The 21,843-nt window shown below is 39.4% G+C and overlaps 1 protein-coding gene across 9 annotated transcripts in view; it reads left to right on the top strand.

The window, feature by feature from the left end:
* Nucleotides 1–21,843, top strand: part of ablim2 (actin binding LIM protein family, member 2) — an 83,909-nt gene that overhangs the window by 16,209 nt on the left and 45,857 nt on the right. For all 9 annotated transcript variants that reach the window (XM_020594876.1, XM_020594882.1, XM_020594878.1 and 6 more), the window contains exon 2: nucleotides 7,756–7,926. In XM_020594876.1, the coding sequence (XP_020450532.1) occupies nucleotides 7,756–7,926 (171 nt within the window). The remainder of the gene's footprint in view (nucleotides 1–7,755; nucleotides 7,927–21,843) is intronic.

Here is a 21,843-nt window from a genome sequence, read left to right as displayed (position 1 = left end):
AGTCTACTGTGAAGTTGACAAGGAGCCAGTCAGCAAGAAATGTAGTGGCTGCCATCCTAAATAACGAATGGCGAATGTGTGCAGCACCCAAGATAATACCATAAACCCCACCCAATATCGTACCACTGATGACAAAATTTATTCGAGGACGGCCAAATGTAGCGAGTCTTACTAGCCAGACTGTTCCTAGCCACCAGGCTAGTAGTAGCAACGTTACAGAAAGAACCTTAACGCTAGCTTAACACTAAAAGTTGTACTCTCACAGGTGTCTGAAAACTACTCGCTACATTTGGCCGTCCTCGAATAAATTTTGTCATCAGTGGTACAATATTGGGTGGGGTTTATGGTATTATCTTGGGTGCTGCATGCATTTGCCAATGTGTTAATTATTTCTTCGTTATTTAGGATGGCAGCCACTACATTTCTTGCTGACTGGCTCATTGTCAACTTCACAGTAGACTGAGCAAACGAAAAATGCACAGTTAAGGCACAAGATGGCACACGCGTTGATGACCTGAGGTTTCATTTCATATATATATATATTTAGCTTTTCATTATATATATATTCAGACTTTCATTATATATTCTCAAGATTCATTCAATATATTCAGCTTTTCATTATATATATATATTCAGACTTTCATTATATATATTTTCAAGTTTCATTTAATATATCCAGCTTTTCAATCCATATTCTCAAGTTTCAATCAATATATTCAGCTTTTCAAAATAAACTACAGTGTTTGTGTTCATTGTAATGAAGGAACATGACATCCAATGTCACACTGTGGCTCACTGATGTGCTTTTCATAGCTGTGGACAACAATGGAGCCGTGTGTCACAGATATATTAGGCTTTGAAACACAAACAATACCTTTTGTGGTTCATTGCTGGTTTTGGTCTTTTGTAAGGGTGTGTATTCCTTTCCTGTCACATGATTTGTTCCATATCTCAATACATGGTCCATGTTTCCATACAAAACCAATACAACAACATTTGTAATGTTATCCCGTTAGTTTTAGTTGTTTTTTAATTTTGATTTAGCCTCTATTTGAAAAACTATGTATACAGTACATTAAAGTGTATGTGTTTAGGATATAAACCCAAAAAAGCAGTTTTGCATTTCAAGCAGCAAAAACCAAATTCATAAAACATGTCTACTCTTACAGTGAGCACAGCAGTGGTGCACAGTAAACCGTTGTATTGTGTTCACATGCTGCTTCACCTTATCATACAGTACTATTTCACTTGTATTATGTGGCATTCATGTAGGCGGCAAAGTAAGAATTTCATTGTACTGTACAGGGAAACACATTTCCTAACTGTGCATATGACAAAACACTTTGACCTTTGACCACTTTGACCTTAGAATGTATTTTTCACTGAAATCCTGCTGGCTTGTTACTGTTTACCTCAGCTTCAGAGTCACTGCTATTTCTGTAAATCCCACATTATCAACAACACAAGCGTGTCCTTGCAAATGAACTAGCTTCAGTTATTGGCTTCAGCTGGGTGGAGTTATCAGCTGTGCTCTGAAAATAGCTGCTCACAGTAACGCTGTTCTTTGCCTCAAGATTACTGCTCTCACAGCATTTTTAGAGCAAAGTTTCAGGAAGTTCTGGTTTGTTCTGCACTAACTTCTGAGCAAAATATGTTTCTGTTCACATTGTAAAATGCAATATAGTAGGTTTTTCTCTGTAAATACCTGCTTGCTGTAACTGGAAAGAAGATTGATGAGCGCAACCAGACTGAGGCAAAACAATAAAGTCGCAGGCTGTAAAACCAAAACAATGACAGGAAATACCTTGAAATACTCCACAGAACCTAGAGGAAGTGAAGCGTTGGATCATGAGTTCATCACAATGAGTTGCTCCTTTAACATTACTTATAGTTATTTGACCCAGTGTTAATATAAAAAAATGGATCAGTGCAGCTTTAAAATCTACAAATTCATACATTAATCATGTCCCGTGTGTTTGAATTCAACTGCAGTTGTACTGGCGTCTGTCTCTGGGATGCTAAACCTGCTTGGCATATTCCAGTGTTTCTGCACCAGCTCTGATCAAACAGCTGACACAGTGCTTTCTACAAAGAGACGATTCATGAGTCATGCCGTTTCCCTCTGGGTTGAAACAAACGGCCTGCAAACACGCAGCTCCACTCACTCACACTCTTTTATTTCATCCTACACTGCCCTTTGTGTTCGTCCCCAATCAGCTTTCTACATGAGCAGGTATTAGATTAGCAAAGCATCCCTCACATGCACATACACTGTAACGTGTAGAGCTATTCAGTGTTTGTCTGCTTCACAGTGTCTGTGCTGCAGTCACATGATCTCTGTTATTATGCAACACTTTCACATAAACAGACAAACGTGGAGAGCATCATAATAACTTTCTTTATTTTTGTTCCTTCTCTTTAATATTTTGCCATCTCATGGTTGATATCTGAAAATGCTGAAACAGTTAAACAAAGCATGATGTGGCAAATTCTTCATAGGACTCAACAAGCATAGAAGAAGAAGAAAGGGCTGTAAATCAAATTTATCAAACATAAAGTATTCGTTCTTATTCCCAGACAAGACAATTCTTTAAATGCCAGCATTTTATTACATTTAATTATTTTATTACATTCAATTTATATTTAACATTGTTACTTTTTACAATATCTGTGGTTTGCAGGTACAGTTTGGTTAAGGCAATGGAAACTTGGTTGGGTTTTTCCCCTTTTGGTTGGACAAAGAAAACAATTTCTCCTTTTAGTGGATCTGGCTATATATGTGCACAGGGTTAGTGTTATGTGGAAACAGGAGAGAGTCTTCCGGACCAGACCAAACCATAAGAAACAGCCCCAGACCAAAAGATCAGAAGACATTTTGACAGTGTGTGCCCACTTCATATAGTGTGGGATCCTACTGGAATTTGGACATAGTAGAGAGGATATGAGATAGTTTTGTCTTGAGGCAACTACATGGAAATGTTCCAGTAGAGCCAGCTGCAGTAACACATAGGCTCATGTCTGTTGGCGGTGTTTGTCATCCACATGGAAAAATTCACTCACTCATCTGTCACAAGAATGACAGGAATCATATGTTTTCAAACAACGAACATATTCATTAGAATGCACACGTGTTTCCGCTTAACTTTGGGTCACTACTGTGATTTACGATTGATTTAATTATGTCCTGGTTGCTGCAATTATAAATAATATTACTAGTATGGTGCTGTATATGATGATGTATTTCCAGGGTTAAAGTGTGCCAAATTCTGTCACTCAGGAAGTGAGTTAGCTGGGTTTATTTACTACGCCTTTCTGTTTACATGATGTGCCCTTGTCTTTATAAGTGCGGCGCCAACAAGTGTGCACTGCAGTCATTTGCCAGAGAGGTCAGAGGTCAGAACTCATAAAGGAGCCTGTGTATGACCACTATGTAATGGATTTTCCACAAAAATACGAATGACACATAATCTACATTTTTGGAGAATGTTCATTACTCATAAGAAAGTGGAAGTCCTCAAGGTCATGAACTTGGCCACCACCAAGCCCCCTGCTGTGGTAACATGAGCACTTTGATGCTCTGTCTGCTCCACCTGCCTCTGCAGATGGTTCACACCAGGCATGTAGCAGACCAGCATGGGATCCCCGTGAGTTGAGGGAACACACTATTTTTAGGAGGTGCTAAAGCATTGCTTCTTGAAACAGCATTTGAGATATAGCTGCTTGTGTTCTGCTGCATTTTCATGTTGCGGCATTAACTAAAGAATGTGTATTTTGTTTCTCTACTGTTGGTGTGAACCTGGCAGTGGGAGGTCCTGCATTTCATTTCCCTCAGCAGTTGTGTGTTCTCATCTGTTTTTGAGCTGTGTGTGGATAAATGCATAGATTCTTCTTCATGGTGCATCAAAGACAGAGACTACATGTCTACACTGTGCCTATGTTTGGGAAGTTGTGTGGTATATATATCCAGGTGGTAAGCTGACAAACTCCATCAATGGTCAGCATATGTTCCCACAGGCTTTCAATGGTGTGACTGTATGCTATACAGACATGTAGTGTTACATTGCTCAGATAGCTGCCTGCCTGGCTCTGACCTTTGAGGGCAGTGGCATCAGTAGTGGCCATTAGCCAGAGACCAGAAAGGCTGATTGATGATATGGACAATTTTGCTCTGGCAGGGGTGGGGAGACATAGGAGGTGGGAGGAATCTACATGCTGCTCAGCATAGCACGGTCGCTCTGTCCTTCATCACAGAAAGAAATCTCATTGCTTCCTTGTTTCCTTACATCACCTGCAGCCACATGAGTTATTTCAATTTCCTAAGAAAACACTTTTCTATCCACTCACAATTTTGAAATTAATTTGTTCCTGATGGAGGCGATTTGTGGCAGCATGTGCTTCAAGTGCATTTTTGGAAACACATTTTTACCAGTGTTGTGTAAAATGATAAACTAATGTGCTAATGTGCAGACGTAATGCAGGAAAACATGAGCACCATCCAGCTAGCAAAACTCAGGGATAAACAGACTTCTTGACAACTAAGTGGCACAATACACTTAAAGGAAAAGGATATAATGTTACTGACTACTGAGGAATTTTTGAAATGCCTGAAACAAGACCCCTAGTATGTGAAAGAGCACTGGGTCAACATGGAGTGAGCAGACCATTCATTATTCGGTTTGTCAGTTAACTGTATCAGTTATAATCAGCAAACCTTTCACACTCCCCCGCTGACAGATTATTGATCTCTTATCACGGCCCACTGTTTGTTGGATTCTAAATCTGGCCCAGAACATCACCTCTTGTCTCCTTTTCATCCATGCCCTCCTCTTCTGCCCTACTGTTTGAAGTAAAGACATTGATCCCCCCCCCAACAGGTGCAAGTGCACACTGGGCCCGATTAAAAGGTAGAACCCACCTCTACTCCCCTATGGCCATCGTTCCCTGCTGCGTACCCTCCTCCTAACCCTTTTCTTGGATTAGTGCTGTTGTCCTTTCCACATGGTTGCTATTAACCCAGTCTTAGACCTTTGTTATGAAGACTCAAGACTTTCTCTCCCAAATTCTTGTCTTTATTGGTTAATATGCCCATATGGACAGTCACCATGGGCAGCTTCAATAAATCCCCATCTTTTTAGCATGATTTTAGCATCATCTGAAATTCTAAGTATCATCATGATCACTGAGACACATTTTTCACTTTCTATTTGAATAAAAATTGGGAATCACACTGTTGAATCACTGGAATATGGCCTAATTAAATAAAATAATAGCAGGTGATCATCCTGAAGAGATCTAAGGAGCTTTGGTGAGATGCTGTTTGTTTTGGACACAAGGATACAGACTGTATAAAGCTGAAAAATGGCTTTGCTCCCCACCGTGGGTGAGAGGTCCTAGTAAACCTTGCTGAAGAATGATTTGCTCCTGTAGGTCTGGGTAGTCTGGGTGGCTCTACTCATTCCACAAGCCAGGCAGATTGCCAATGGGCAAACTTATATGATTCTACTCACACAAAAGCTTCATCTTTTAATGTGCTTCAGACAAAGTGTGAGGCATTACAGAGAGGTGGAAAAGTCAGTAAGAACGCCAGTGTCCCGAATGCTCTTACTGGCTTCCTAGCATTTTCAGTTTTTATACAGTACCAGGGACATTGTCTGGTTTTCACTGTGTTCCCTGATCTAAAGCCACTTACACATATTTCTTAGCTCTGCTCATATCCCATCTTGTTAGTTCCAGCTTTCTTGTGGGCACAACAGAAATGGTGAAGGATGCTTTATGTGAAGTCTGTTTGTCATAATGTCAGAAAAAAGACCAGAGCAGCATTACATTTTACAAAATTATTATACATTACTATCTTGATGTACTACACATTCAAAACCCTTCTTTTGGCCATCACCTGGCTTCTGTGTTTTAATGCACACTATGTTTTACTTATTCAAATGTGCACTAATGTAAATAGATGAAGTAAAGGAAGGCAAGTTTTTATATTATTAATAACTTTAGTATAATCTTCTAACCGAGAATATACATACATAAAAATGTGTGAACTTTTTTTTAATATATATGACATAAAGCATCAACATTAACAAATACACTATATGCCTTATTAACTCTTGCATAAAAACATATTTGCTTTTGTCTTAAAGTGAGACCAGAAGATCAAAAACATGTCTTATCCTCATACATAGTTGGGGTAAAAGCATCGTTAGCTTCACTTAGCATAAATGCTGCTGCATGCAGAAACAGCCAGGACTCTATTTTCTTGGCAATGCAAAGCTGGCATAGCTTTAAATGCAGTCTTTATGCAATTCGCTCTGGGCACAAGTCTATTTTTTCTTGTGTGTGTTGGTGTGTTTGGTATTTCCCTGCCATGAATTAATGCACTTGGGAGGAGAGGAGCAGCTGAGGCCGGTGTTTATGCTGATTAGGCAGCACAGTACAATTAAGACCTGCTCAGACCACATTTTGTTATAAACATGTTTATGGCAGTTTTCTAGGTTAGGAAACAGAAGAACAGGTACCAAAACACTAACTTTGAATAATCCCTTAACTGATCTGCTGTAATTCACTGTGAATAATTTGTGAAATGATCTGAATTATGAAATGGGTGCGATCATTTGGAAGGGCTATTGTCAAATAATAAATAAACAGTTTCTCATGTAACTTTATACACACAGTACTGTATAAATGTGCTCAAACAGGGGTGGCATGCATCATGACGCATCATCCTTATAGGACGCAGCAGCTGCAACTGCTGGTTACGAGACCAGAGTCTTTCTGTCTTCTATGCACAAAAGCTGGTCAGTGATATTAGCCAGACTACTGAGCGAACATTTATGTGCAATATTTGTACAATAAATACTTTTTCATCACAGTTTAGGAATGCAGTGCATATCTGGTAGGGGAAGGAGGCAGATGCAGTCATAGTGACTCTGCAGCTCACACACAAGTATATCAGTTTCCTCATGTGAAAACATTCTCTGAGGGAGTCTCTCCAGATCAGCCATAATGACATCAGTGACAGTTACGTTTCCACGGTGCTTTTAAAGGGGATGGGAGCAGCTGGTTTCATTGGTCAATACTAAATCCTGCCTCAATTCTAGCTGCTCATAACACCTTCCTCCCACTAATAATGTATTTTGTCTCTCTTCCATGAAAAGCCTTCCAACTGACTCAGAACAGTTGGGCAGTCTGAATCAGTTGGAAGTGACTTTCTTTGATTAAATTGCAACAACTACCTCACATTCCTTTAACTTTATGGGGAGAAAAAGTGTCAGCGTGGCTAAGCAAGCTCCGTCTTATTCCACATTATGACGCTGAGAAAAAAGAGAAAAACATTTTAGCTTTAACACTGTGTCAACAGAACACCCAAAAGACACCCAGTGAACTAAGCAAACCTGAAAGAAGAATACAATCCACCAGAAACAAGTCCTTGGTCAGTAACCTAAAAAGCAGCTCTGGCTCTCAGTTGTTATCCCCACTCTTCCTTTTCTCTCTGTCACTTTCTCTAAATCAATTCATTTAATGAACTCCCCTTTCTAAGCCCAATTACCAGTAACCATGGAGGCCTGATGAAACCGGTCTGACCACGTCAGGGTTTCCTCAGAACACAAAGGCCTTTTTATTCTGCTGATACCCCAGTCAGTCCTGATAATGAAATGTGGCACTACAAAAAGCCTGATTTATGCACTTATTAAGGTAAAAGGCTGGTATTTGAAACTTGAAGTTCCAAAGTTCTTGTCTCTCTGTGTCTTGCAGTGTTTCAGCAGCAGGCTGTCCACAGCCCTTTGGAGCAGCAGAAGCAGAAGCAGAAGCAGGGTGGAGGAGGAGGAGGACCTGTCCCCTGTCACAACTGTGGGAAGCCCTGCAAAGGGGAGGCACTTCGAGTTCAGAACAAACACTTCCACATCAAGTGCTTCGTCTGTAAAGGTGTGTAACAACCACATCTCAGCTTTGCACTATCACCCCACAACATGCGATGCTCTCAAGCTCAGAAAAGTCTAAGACCGAAATTTTGGTTGGAAAGCAGAAACATACCATCTTTTGGGATGTAATGAGTAGGCAAATGTGTTCAATTGGAAAAAGTACCAGTATGTGCCTTTTTGTAGATTAGACAGATGACTTGTCCTGTTTATGTGGTCCTTTAGAAGTGTTTTGGGGAAAAACATTAAAATGTGGACTTCAACATATAGAAAAGACACTAAAGTGGCCACTGTAGTGGATTAGAAATACTGTGCTAATAATGAGAAAGGTTAAATACAATCTTAATTAACACCCTTTAAGGCATTTATGGAAATTTTCATGTTTAGTCCACAATAAAGAGCCAGAAAGAATCATGAATGAGCTAAAGTAAGTTAACTTTGAAGTTTAATTTAGCCTAATCTTTAAAAGCTCTTGGTTTAGAGGTAGATTTATACATATTGTTGTGATGAAATAACATCTAACATTAAGATCAGTTGGAGTTGAATTAATATTTTAAACCTTAAGTTTTTTAAAATGTTGGATAGACATAAATAGAGTAGCTACTCTGTGACATCACTAATACGCACATCAGTTGTCATCTAGTCACTTTCTGAGCTTTAGCTACTTTCCTTTGAAAACAACTGGCAACTGTGGTTACACCATAAAATTTCTTATGCTGTGCCTGAGTATAAACTACTCCAAAAAGGAGTTATGGGACAGAAGTCATTGTGCACATGAAGTTCACTGTGCCGATTACTGCTGTGGCCAGTGCTCTGTATTGTTAACACACATTAACACACCTTAGTGACCAATATTGAAACTTCATTATTATAAAGTCATATATATTTAAGTTGTTATTGATAGTTCAGCAGTAAGAGGAAATACTGCTGGGTTGGTCACATCTACCAAATTACTCAGATTGGTGAGTGCTACATTGTGTGTGTGTGTGTGTGTGTAAATGATGTGTGTTTATTTTTGGGTGTGTGGCTGCAAGTTTGAAATAATTGAAATCTAAGTCTTCTGTGTTTGTTGGACTTTTTTCTGTTTTCCATGTGACTGTGCTTTATAGGAGCATGTGTTTGCACCTCTTTGAGCTCAGCCTCTCAGCACAAGCCTTGTGTCAGACCACTGTTGATATCAACACACACTGGTTGCTAGACTACCAGTGGGGTCACCAGAGTGTCTGCAGTTTCCTGGAGTTTATCACCTTTAATCTTACACTGCCCAGCAGACTCCCTGTCTGTATGCTACACCTCCTCTTTCTCATCCTCCATCTGTGAACCAGGGATGAAACAGCACTGTGTGGATATCGCATCATGTGTTAATGATGGCGAGATAAGTCAACCGCAAGTAATAATAATCAGCTTATTGAGGCCTGATCTTAAAGGATAATTACAGTTTATTGTAACTTGGACCTTATTTTCAGTTTGGTCATTATTCTTGACAGGAATAATAACATTGCACACTCAGTCACGTTAATAGGGGAGATCTGGAAATGTAGTGACATCACAGTCCCTCTCGATGAAAGGAAGTCACCTGGTTGGCTAGCTAATGCTTGTAACCACTAGCATTTACATATAAGGAGTGCTCATATAGTGTTAGTCCTAGTGGGTGGGACATAACAGAGTACATATACTGTACATTACCAGACCTCAAGCTTGAAGTACCTGTATGTCCTGTGCACTTTAGGTCCAAAAAGGTAAAGCTATGATGCATGTAGTAAATACAGCAGCAGTGCTCTGTATACAATAAACTAATCCTAGAATAACTCCTACCTCACTATCCCTGGCCCAAAACATACATTAACATTTGCACTGCTACAAGATTAGCACTGTGTGTTATGTAATAGGCCGATGTTAGGATAAGCTTTACCTTAAATGCAATATTTCTGGCACTAGAGCAGCATTATCAAATGTCATTTTGGTTGACATGATAATTGTCATGGCGTATACCATGCCTGCCCCAAGAGCAGCATTATCATCTAATCTGTTGCTACAGCTTGATAATATGTCGAATGTTACACTATTGGGTCTCCATGTGTATCATACAGTAAACCTTTATCCATTAGGCTCTTACTACAGAGCATGGACACCACTATTTGTTGCACTACTTCACTTTTATACATTACACTTGCAAATACTGCATTTCTTTCTGTACCACATTTATTTCACAGTTATGTTACAGATTAAGATTTAACATATGAACATATAATTATGTGCTGCATTTGTGTAGATAAACCAATAGTTTATAACATAAGAAATTGGCTCAACCATAGCTATTCTGGAGTAATTTCCAAATGTACTGATTTTAATTAAAGTCATATGTATGCGGTATTTGAAAATTTCTGACTTTGGTATCCCTCTTATTAGCAGTGTAATAAAAAACACACTGTGTTTGATTCATTTATTAAAGAGGCCTGAGAAGCTTTTCAGGAGTGAGTTTCTCATGCCTGACTAATTAACCTGAGCTTCTTCTTCATGAGCAGCTATTATGTTGACTAAAAATGAAATTAGTAAATTGTGATGCCACACAAACAAAATTGCTCCTGTAAATTTGTCAGATGTTAATACTAAAAAAAATCATTATTTTGAGAACATGGGATGTCATGATTAAATAGATGGAGTGTGTTTATTTTCTTGGATAAAGTTATTTGGCTTGCTTTCAAAAGGGCTTAGGAGGTGTATTAATACCATGTAGACGCAGCAGTGTGTTGCTTCTTGCTTCACCCAGATCCCACAGAAAAAGCCTGGCCATTCCTTCTAGCCATTAATCAAAATCCTAATGTCGTTAATTGAATTTTCAGCTGATGGGCTATTAAATGTACAGATTATCTCAGCACTGTGAGAGTTGGGTGGGGTAGTTTGCTATTAAAACATCCAGATGTGGTCTAGGAAACTGGGATGTCGGGAATCAGGGCGGAAATGAAATAAACCATTGCAGGCTGAGCTGGGATCAGATTACTCTAGCTAGAGTTCAAAAGTGAACATTAAAGGAAAGAGAACACTGCACTGACACATAGCATAGTAATCACATGGACATAAGATTGTTCTTTAAACACTTTTCTTTATTGATGTTAAATGATAATGAAATAAAATGTCTTTGATTTACAGAACATAAACACACACACTATCAAGGATCTGGCACACCTCTGATCAACTGCACTATGGGTAAATCCCAATTTCCTTAGCTCATTGTTCCTTGGTCCTCAGTCCTCACTCGATCCAGAAGTTGTTGTAGTCCGCCATCTTGAAAGACGCCTCAAAGGTCCTATTTATGCGCTGAGGAGCGAGTAGTGAGGAGGCTGCCTGGAGGAGCCATGAGCAAGGATACAAGAGACAAGAGATCTTTTATGGACTGACACATCCTGTTTTCAGAAATCAGTTGGTGATTCAACCCCTCATGTCTCTAAATATGAGTTTCTTCAATTTATCTTTCCTCCCATTTTTTCCTTGCGTCTCTTTCTCACATCTTATATGGGTGGGACTAAAATGTAAGCAAATGATGCAAGTGAGGGAAATGTGGATGCAACTCAGAGACTTGGGATGTACCTTATCAAAGATACAGTATCACGATTGATCTGGAAGAGAATCGAGCCCATGACTCCTGACTTTGTTGCAGTATTAGTGTCAATTACAACCAGCTTGGGTGTTAGCATTTTATGAGCACTAATTGCTGTTGTCATGGTTGCTGCCATCACCATTGTGTTGTGTGGCTGAGGAAGTGTGTTTTATTTAGGTACCAGCTGTTCCTGTCTCTGTATATCCTGTTATGTCTACTTCTCAGATGCCTTTAAGCTGACTCTGAAACCACCTTCAGTGGCAGAGAGCTGCAGACAAAATGGCAAAACAACTCTGACAGACTTTCATCCTTCCATCCTCCGCTTGCTGTCCTGAAGCGCCATCACATAATCCGGATAGCATTTGAATACAGCAGGGAATACTCGCATGTGAAAATATGCAGTCACACCCCAGTGTTAGCAAGGGTGCATGAGTGTGAAAGCTGGACTTCCTTGTGTCAGACATGCCTCATGTCATGTCATTCATACACCACATTCACACTCAGAAGCAAAGGAGTTTCTTTTACTGCACTTCAGTTGCCTCTCTATAAAGCTCAAAACAGTTTTATTCATGAAGTAGGTGTAGTCTGCTGGGCCGGAATGATTCAATACCACATCTAGTTCATGTGGGAAAAACAATAATTAAATATACAGGCTTGGTCATTTTCATCACATGTTTGTGTCTGTTCACCAGTGTCTGAGCTATCTGTACATTTTTGACCCCTGGAAACATTAAGAGGATCAAAACTCAAAGGTCCACATACTAGTTTTTGAAGATCTGAACCCCACAAATAGGTCTTCATTCACAACTGTAGCAGGCTATGTTGTCACCACTTGATCATAGGAGGCAGAGTGGTTTATCTTGTTGTGGCCAGCAGCCAATGAGTCAAACAACAAAAACTTTCAAGGCTCAAGTTGTCCAAGAATATCAGACCTAAACGAGTTGCAACATCCACTGCACTGAGCAAGGGACAAAATCACTGGAGCCAGTGGATGGCTGAAGTAAAGACCAGCCATGAACCAAGACTGGTTACGATCTACACTAGAGGTGTAAATATATTGATACACTTGAGTATTGCGATATTACATTTTGCGATACTATATTGATTCTCAAAGGTAAAGTATCAATTCATAATTAATAGTTCACATGCCAAGTAGTGCTGTGTTGTTGGATGTTACAGGGGCTGTGACAAATGCCAATGCAGATCCTTGATCTGATTGCATAAAAAATGTCTTTTTTAAAAATGAAATTCATTTTCTAAAATTAGATTACAGTATATACTGTATATGGAATTGTAATTCCTGTATTGTGGTATGCATGGTACCACCAGATTTACGCCAGTACACAGCTCTAATCTACACTGTTGCTGTACAATAACTTGATATCAGACCTGAGCCAGCTCCATATACTGAACAAAAGTTGTAAGATGTAGTTAAAAGCTTTAAAAACAAGGAAGTGGGCCTTAAAGCCAAGATTTTTTATATTAATGTAAAGTTTGGTTTGTGGAAAAACTTTACTCATTTGTTTGTCAGGTATACAGTTTTTAAAAGCAGTGTTCGTCATCCCAATTTCAGAACACATCAGCAGTTGAACATGTTTAAAGGGTATTCCATCATTTTAGTAATGCACTTTTATACAGTTGGGCAAAAGTTGTGCAAGAGCAAAATCTGAATCAAAATACCAGAGTCAGAGATACCCTGACCTCTAGTCCCCATTATGAGTCAAGCTCAGAAATGTCTGAATGCTGCATTTACTCTCCCTGCCTACTGAAAACCAACAACTTTTCCTGCATATCCAGTTAATAAAGAAGGCTTTGGATTATAAATTCATTGCTGGAAGCTAAGATAACCCTGTTGACATCACTATGACATCAAGAGGGCTGCTTTCTCACCCTTGACCAAGCTCCTCCAGAGCCACTGAAGATATTATAGAGCTGAGGAGCAGAACCCATGGTTAGTAAACTGACCTCAATGTATAACCATTTGGGATGTGCAAATGGTCAGAGTTGTGTGGTTTAAATGGGTGTTTTGTTTACAGTAGTTACACCTGTATTTGATCCAAAATGTCAACTTGTCCTGTTCAAAAGGTTCAGTGTGCAATAGGCTTACTATATACACTTTTCAGCTTCTGTTCAGCTGTGATTCGTCAGTACTACTCTGACTTCAAACAAAACCAATACCAAAATATCAGTACTGTAACAAGCTCAACTGACCTTGTTGTCAAAGTGTCAAACTAAACTTTTAAGCGAGCAAAAAAAAACATAAAACTGCTCAGAAAAATAGCGAGTTTAAACATCGACAGTGATTAGACAAACAATAAAAACCCGGTCTTGTGTTATGACAGGGATTCATAGATTAAACTCTGGCTGCAGTCGCCGCCACAGCGACCGGTTGTCGAAATACGCCAATAAAGGTCATCCTGGCACTGCAGTAAGCACAAATAAGCAAATCCATTGATGAAAACCATGTGATCTAGCTGAAAGGTGCAGAACGGGCGGGTAAGCCGAACTTGAGTTGGGTTGTTTTGTTAACTACTGTTTCCAAGATCAAGAGGGAGCTGTGAAATTGAAAAGAATATTGTTACTCATCTATAGACGCATTTGGAATCAATTCAGTAAACCTAAAAAGATGGTAACAATATGTACTGTGTGTTGTGTGAAATTGAAACAGCTTTGATTCTGTCTGTTTCGTTAGAACAAGTTTTCCTCTGAGGTTCTGCGAGATTTATGGATTACAGGGTTTTTGTCCATCCATCCAGCCTGCACATGTTTCTTTCTGGAAGTCTTCTTGGTAAACAGACACTGCTGGCCACATGTTGAGGTCCTAATGGTCGTAGCAGTGATGTTATAATAGCAGATGGTTGTGATGTTCTTTTTAGGGTGTTGGCTATTGGATTGTCTGCTTCTTGGCAGTCTGGCCAGAACAAAGCCAGAGGGGAGTGTGTTTGCGTTCGCCTTTGAGCCAGGGGTGTTGACCTGATATGCGCACACACATGTGCATGGGGGATAGGAAAGTATGCACTTGAGAGGAGTTATAAGGCAATCTTTACACATAGTGCATGGCATAATGTGCATATAATACAGTGTATACTTTAGAGTTTGGAGAGTTTGAAAGGCAAATTCTTATCTTTGGGGGATTATAGATTGTGGATTTTTCAAATATTTTAATGTTTTGTCTCAGTGTTTGGTGTTAAAATTTTATTGTTATTTCACTATCACCTTCAACCAAATTCTTTATGCAATTCAGGTGCTTTTGTTTGGCTGGTTGAGGTTTTATAGACTGAAAGAACCACAGACAACACAGTCTTGTTGAAGTGGCACATTATTTAAAATGCTAGACAGTGGACCCCCCCAAATTCACAGGGTTTAGGTTCCAAAAGCACCCGCGAATTCCAAAAAATTGCAAAGAATGGATGTGGTCCCAAAAATGTCTATTAAATGCCTATTTATATGGTTTAAACCCTGAATATGCTCCCAGAACACTTTAATTTGATGTCAAACTCAACGTAAAACATTATCATTAACAAAATAATGATAAAATAGAGTAAACCCATCTACTGTATGGTATTGTACAGTCTCCCACTGTACAGTGTACAGCGTAATGTAAAATAGCGATGTTGCCCCTACATGTACAAGCACGTTTTCTCTGGTATGCACTGGTGTCATTTTCTTTGGTATACGATGGTAGAATATGGATAAAGACAGTACAGGTCAGGTACAGTAATAATTTAACTAAATAATGTATGCTGTAAAAATTAAAAATAGATAAAAATACAGCAAAATGTGCGGGTACTCACCAGTAATTAATGATTTTATTGAAGATGATGATGATGAAGAATTAGCTGTGCAGTACGCATGAAAAGTTATATATTGCCAAGAAAACATCCATAAAAATACCACGGAGGATATTTGCAGATTTCGCAAATATGCGGCGGATCTGCATAGATTAGTTAGGTTCCAAGGAAAAATCCATAAAGACTGAAGTCGCAAACTCTGAACCGCGAATTCGCAGGGGTCCACTGTATATTGTTAACATCGTTACCTGTACATAGAAATTACTACTGTAGCTACTGTACTGATTGAAAATGATGTTGGCAGGAATAATCCATCACTCACTCTTGACTGATTAGAGCAAAGCAAAATTAGTAACAAACATTTCAGTGTAGTTATCAGGCTAGGTACTATGAACAGTTTCTCAAAAGCTTTCAGCTACATCTCATCTTCATCAGGGAGTGTAGTGTGCTTGCTCATCATGAAGACAGAATTATTATCAAAACTGTCAGCTGTAGGCTTCTTGCTATAACTTGCTCACATAGACTTTTCCAGTGTAATGAATATAACCACCACAATTTACAAAATAATGCCTTATAGGAAGTTGGTAAAGTACTATGTAAGTTTGTCCCATTTATATTTTGGATATTTCACTTGGCATGATGTTACTGAAAATGTAGATGCATATTACAGTATGTTCATTAGTTCCTAATATAATATCACTTAGTCACTGGACACTGTATCTGTCTGTTGTCCCATTAGATGCCTGATTGCAATTTAGTCCAGTGCAGTGGGAGTCTGCCCCACTGTGGATCCATTTGTCTTTGTCAGAAGGATCAGCCTTAACCTTGTTTCCTTCAAGTACAGCCCAGTATCTGGGCAAATCAATACCAGGGAGCTGAAGGCTGTACCATCAAGGTCACTGACTAGTGATTGACTGCATCCCCACCTCGAACACACACAAATGGTGAGTCACAGTAAAACAAGAGGCGCAGTCAAGGTCACACATTCATAGCAGAGGGCACACAGCACATGTACAGTATATTTAGCCCTCTTCATGCTCAGAGAGCCGCAGTGAAACATATAGAGTCACAGCATCTATATATTTTATATGAGACCATATTCATGTCTGTAAATAGGACCTATGCAAGTTTATTGTTTTGTAAAGACAGATTTTCTCAGTCTGTTTGTTACATACATGCTCACATACACACACTAGACAGGCCAGATATGCAAGCTCAGGGCTGCTGTATTGGATTAGTCTTAAGTATATTTATTTCCATTACATGTAAATTACTGTATATTCTCCTCTTCAGTGCAGGGCTACACTGAGTAGCCTATACACGCACACACACACACAATGCATAGAAGCACACATATGAGTGTCCAGTAGTGCTTGGTACCATTTAAACCATCTACACAATTATTGTTAACTGTTCCCTAATTGCCCAGCCAGCAGACACAGAGAAATTTGAGTTATTCTGAAATGTGTTGCCAGTAAAGTAATCACTGTTTTTTTTTTTTTTTAGCTCTGTTTTGGTCTCTACAAGCTCCTGAGGGAAATATGTTCAATGCACCTATTTCAGCAGAAAACATACAGAATCAAAATAGTAAAGTTGTGAACTGTAAAATCAAAATAAGGAACAGAAAAACACCAAACTGCAGCAAACCTGAGGAAACGTCAGAGTTCTTTGAAAAGTTTTTGTGTTTGTCACCACAATCAACTTTTTTAACATTAGCCAATCATTTGATTAATTGTGCATATAAAATATTGACTAGTGTAGCTTTAAATACTGATTGGACTAGGCATCCATCCACTAATTCCTGAATAAGGTCGTGGGGGGCTGGAGCCAATCCCAGCTGACATTGGGAGAGAGCCAGGGTCCACCCTGGACAGGTCGCCATTCTGTCACAGTGATTGGAGTAGCTTTATATCAAAAACTAATCCCATCAGATTTCACAAATGCCTGGTGCTAGCTCTGTAAATACTTGGTATAGAGACTCATTTGGGTTACTACCAAAGTATTTAGGTTTGATAAGCAGCCCTAGTTACACCTAAACTACTTGCATCATGTCCAAAAGGACAGACTTGCCTTATTTTTTCTCCCTAGACCTTGTTTGCACAAGAGTAAAACAGATATACAATATTTTATTTAAATTGCAATGTGGCACATTTGTTGCACATCTATTCATCGAAACATGTAGTTTCCTCACCAAGTGGAAATGCTGAATATAAGGAAAACCAGAACAAGCTTGGCTGTGAACTCCTCCAGTGCAGAGGAAGTGGATGCAACAGCACATAGAATTCCTCTGAGAGTACATTCATATTGTGTAAGTGGCTTCACAGTGGATGAGATAAGCCTTCAGAGATGGAAGTAATCAGTTTCCTGTAAAGTGTTCTGCCTTTCAGCCTTGGAATGTGTCATAATCATGTTCCTACTAAAGTGTAACCTTTATACCTACTTCACACTGGCGACCCGAGGCACTGGAATTGCTATTAGCTGCGGTGCTGGCTGCAGTCTTTTAGACATAGAGCAAAGTTTATGTGATGCTTACTAAAAGGTTTTCCTGGTTCTAAAGTTACACCTGCATGCTATTAGGTTGTGTCTTTAGTGAAAATGAGAAAGGATACTACCCTCAACTTTGTGGAAGTTTTGTCTTGCTGCAGGCGTGTAGCCCGACACATTCTGTTCTCCTCAGCTGAGTCCTGGGACAAAAAGACTAGCTGGCTGCATCATGCTGTCACCCGTCAAGGCCCAAACACAGAATGAACACACATATCTTATGTTGTCATGGAGATGGGGTGGTTTCAAAATGATGAAATTGCAGCTTGAACATAAGAATCAGTTGGGTTTGTTTACAGTTCAAGGTAGATTTTGACACTTTTCGCACAGGAAAATCCAGATAATGTCTTTAATGTGACTATTTCCTTGCTTAATAAAACTAAAAGTAGTCAGTGTTATTTTAAGAATTTTATCTTAGTCAGGTTGGAAAACTTTTCTGAATTTGTGAACAAAAAAGAACAAGTGTAAATCTTATCCATCCATTCAAGCATGTAACTTCCTCACTGTGTCGATGTTCTGAAATCAAGGAAAAGCAGTACACACTGCTCTGAGATCGTCCAGTACGTAGAAATAAAACATAGATTAAATTCAAACAAATGTATTCTTTCTGGTTTTTAGTTTTGACCAAAGTTTGGTTTAAGTTTGGCTTCTGTAGAAGAAGCACCTGTACACGTAAAGAAAGAAATGATTATTAATTATTATATTAATTAGTCTGTTGTTAAACTTTTGTTTATGGGTGAAAGTGAACTTCAGTTTCCACTTGATTAAACTTGATTTATAGACCTCCATGTCCTCTCTTCTTCATTTGTTCAACCTCTTCCTGCCTTTTAACACGTCCCGCATGACTGAGGGATTAGAGAATGATGGATAGAAGAGATGAACTGCGAGAACTGGATAAGAAGGAAGACAGTTTTGACAGTTTCCATTAGCAATGAGGGAACGACAGAACATCTTGTTTTCCTTTCACTTATGTAATACACCCAGCCACACTTTTTGATTTGCATTAGCACTGTACTGTATGCACCATGCTGCTGTACTGCAAATGATAAGAATTATATAAATAGTTGGGTTTGCTGTCACATGTTAAAGGATGAAATGCTTTCTGTTAGAGTTAGCTCTATAAATGCTGAATGGGCTCCAAAGCAGCAGGTTAAGGTAAGGTTTTTTAAAGAAGACGAGTCTACAGTATGTGCCAACTGGCAGGCCAGGTATAAATATACAGAGGTTGAAAAATGAACTGATGGAAATCTATGCTCCGGAATCTGAGTAAGGATTTCTGTCTCCACCTCTTCCAGCCCTCTATATCTCTCTGCTAGAAATGGTTTAGTTCTTTTGGTGCAGTCAAGTTTGTTGAGAAGTGTTTCAGCTCTGAAGTCATTCAAGGCAAGACAGAGTCTCCAGTCTTGACAGAACAAGTCTCAAGTCATTGCTGATGCCTCTATGTCACTTCTGAAGTCAAGTCAAAACAGTCGAGGCAAGTTTCATCATGTCATTTCAGACAAGTCTGTCACTGTCTGTTACTTTTTATTGCTCAGGAACTTTACAGTCCAAACCTGACACTGCTTTTAAATCAAGTCTTAAGTAAGTCAAGTCTCACAGTTTGACTTGATGCCAAGTCCTAGTCTCAAAATTAGAGCTCTGCTATTGTTTAATGATGCTGAAACTCTTTAAGCCTTAAAAACCTTTACAGATTTATTCTGGTTCAGCCACAGTGTTATTAAAGGGGCTCTATGTACTGCCAGAAATAGCTTCTTATTGCTATTTGACTTTATTTGATGCTTAGAAATTTCCTGAATTTACCCTTGTATTTTTTTATTTTGACTTTTCTATCAGACTAAAATAAATAAGCCCTCGAGGAATCCACTTTTTCTGGGTGTATCTCATCCATGCATGCACTCAGCTTTCCATTCTGTTTACTGTATCAGCCCAGAGCATTATCTCATTCTAGTCAGCTTGTCAGAACCGGATGTAAGAGAGCCGGTAGCAGCCTCTGGGCTTGATAAGAAGTGAAATGGTGCAAAAGTTGGGCAGGTTGTCAACACAACCACCAGAGTTTTTACAAGGGAATACAAGGTGGGAATAAAAGGTTTTATTACACAACTTCTGGGAAAATGTGAAGTGTTGATGTTTCAGTTTAGTGTGTGGGAAAAGAGAGCAGATATTTCAAACCTTGCGTCTAGTATGTCAGTAGATGTTTTTTGTCACTTGTAAAATCCCTCTAATCCCTGTAGGCACAAGCTTGGCCCTACACATACATTTAGTAATTGCGCAACATCACAGCGAGTAATGGCCTCCACCACTAGAGAAAATGAAAAGCTTAAAAAATCCCCTAGTTTAGCTGCAATGCATCAGTCGAAGTACAGAACAGATTTAGTGTTGTTTCATGCACTGGAAAGAAAACTTATTGAAACCAACAAGAAAGTACAACCAGTGTAGGTTTTATGGGCCTGTGGTGACTAACTATAGCTGTAACTATATTCACTTGTAAATGGCTGTCATGTTGTTCATATTAAAGTAAACCTAACAGCCTGGTTTCTGAAAATACTGAGCAGTATTTTGCTATAGAGTGAGGACATTTTGACTTTCTGAAACACCTTTTGGAGGGTTAAGGCCTGGTGTTGGGGTTCAGGTTAGAATTAGGTTTAGGTTAGGTGTTGGAGGAAAGGTTATGGTTCGGTATTTAGTTCTGATGGTTAAGATTGGGGTAAGGGGCTAGAGAATGCATTATGTCAATGAGTGTCCTCACAAAAACAGTATCTGTGTGTGTGTTAAAGTTCACCGAGCAGTCAAGGGGTGTGACATGAACGAGTGCAAAATTCTCTCCTTTATCTTTCCTGTTGTTTTGCAAAAAGAAAGAATGGAGGGAAAAGAAAGGAGGGGTGTTGTTTTTGGTAAATGAGTGGAAAACAGAGCGAGGTTTCCCCTGAGGGTGTGGCTGCTCTGTGATGTCATGCTGTTACCAGAGTTACTGTGTTTGATTGTGTGTTGATGAGGGGAGATGGTGGTTTGCAGTTCCTGTCATGCACTGTTAAAGCTAGACAAACTGCAGCGTTTGCACACACACTAATAACACTGCCATTTTTGGTGTTATGTGACCGGCTCAGAAAGCAGGTTGAGGAAAACAGCCTGAAGTGTCGAACTGGTTCTGATTAACGAAAATCGATCAATAGGTGTGGTTATGTGTTTTTTTTAATATTAAGTTAGAGTATTGTAGACACACTTAAAACGATGAAAAGACCAAACTAGAATAGAAAAGGTTAAAAAAATTTAGCGATAAAATACATGTCCCCTTTGACCATAGTTTTACACATACAGTATTGAACCCAGTCATATTGAAACAGATGTTTTAGAAAATACACTTTCACCATGTCTACATAGTGTGAGCAACACATTAGCAGAAAATCTACTGCAGCTCCGGTGTAGCTGCACCGGAGGCGACACACAGTATAGATACCGGCTTTCATCAAACTCGATTTGACAGTTCTAGGTGAAAGGTTATCCAATCAGAAGCTTTGTCCCGCCCCCAAGCCCCCACCCTCTCAGACTCGCTGCTTTATAAACCGCTCTGCTTTTCTGCTGTGTTGTACCTCTGAAAAATCATTTCCTTCAGCAAGCAGCCTGTAATAACGAGAGAGAAAAATGGCTACATCATCCACTCCTATTGAAAAATTATACGGGGTTATCAGCAACGTACCCGTGATGCTGACCGAGGAGTCAGCCTAGTCTCGAGCTCCGAAAAAAAGTCACCATGCAACTGTGCAGAATTCAAAAGCCAACGAATGCTTTGCTTCGTGGTGAGTTGAAATTATTGTCAGCGTATGTCAGGTACGTGTTTCAGTATACAACCGGTGAGCTGGCCCTGTACCAGCTGAGAGAGGGTGACACTTTGTGACCGGAGATGCTGAGGACTCCAATCACGGCGAATGATTGGGGCGTCCTGAGGTGCATAGTGATGGAACATCTCATTGAAAGCTACCAAGATGCTAATGATGAG

This window comes from Monopterus albus, unplaced genomic scaffold, assembly GCF_001952655.1.
Source record: "Monopterus albus unplaced genomic scaffold, M_albus_1.0 scaffold25.1, whole genome shotgun sequence".
NCBI classification, from domain to species: Eukaryota; Metazoa; Chordata; class Actinopteri; order Synbranchiformes; family Synbranchidae; genus Monopterus; species Monopterus albus.
This window is presented reverse-complemented; position numbering and strand designations above follow the sequence as displayed.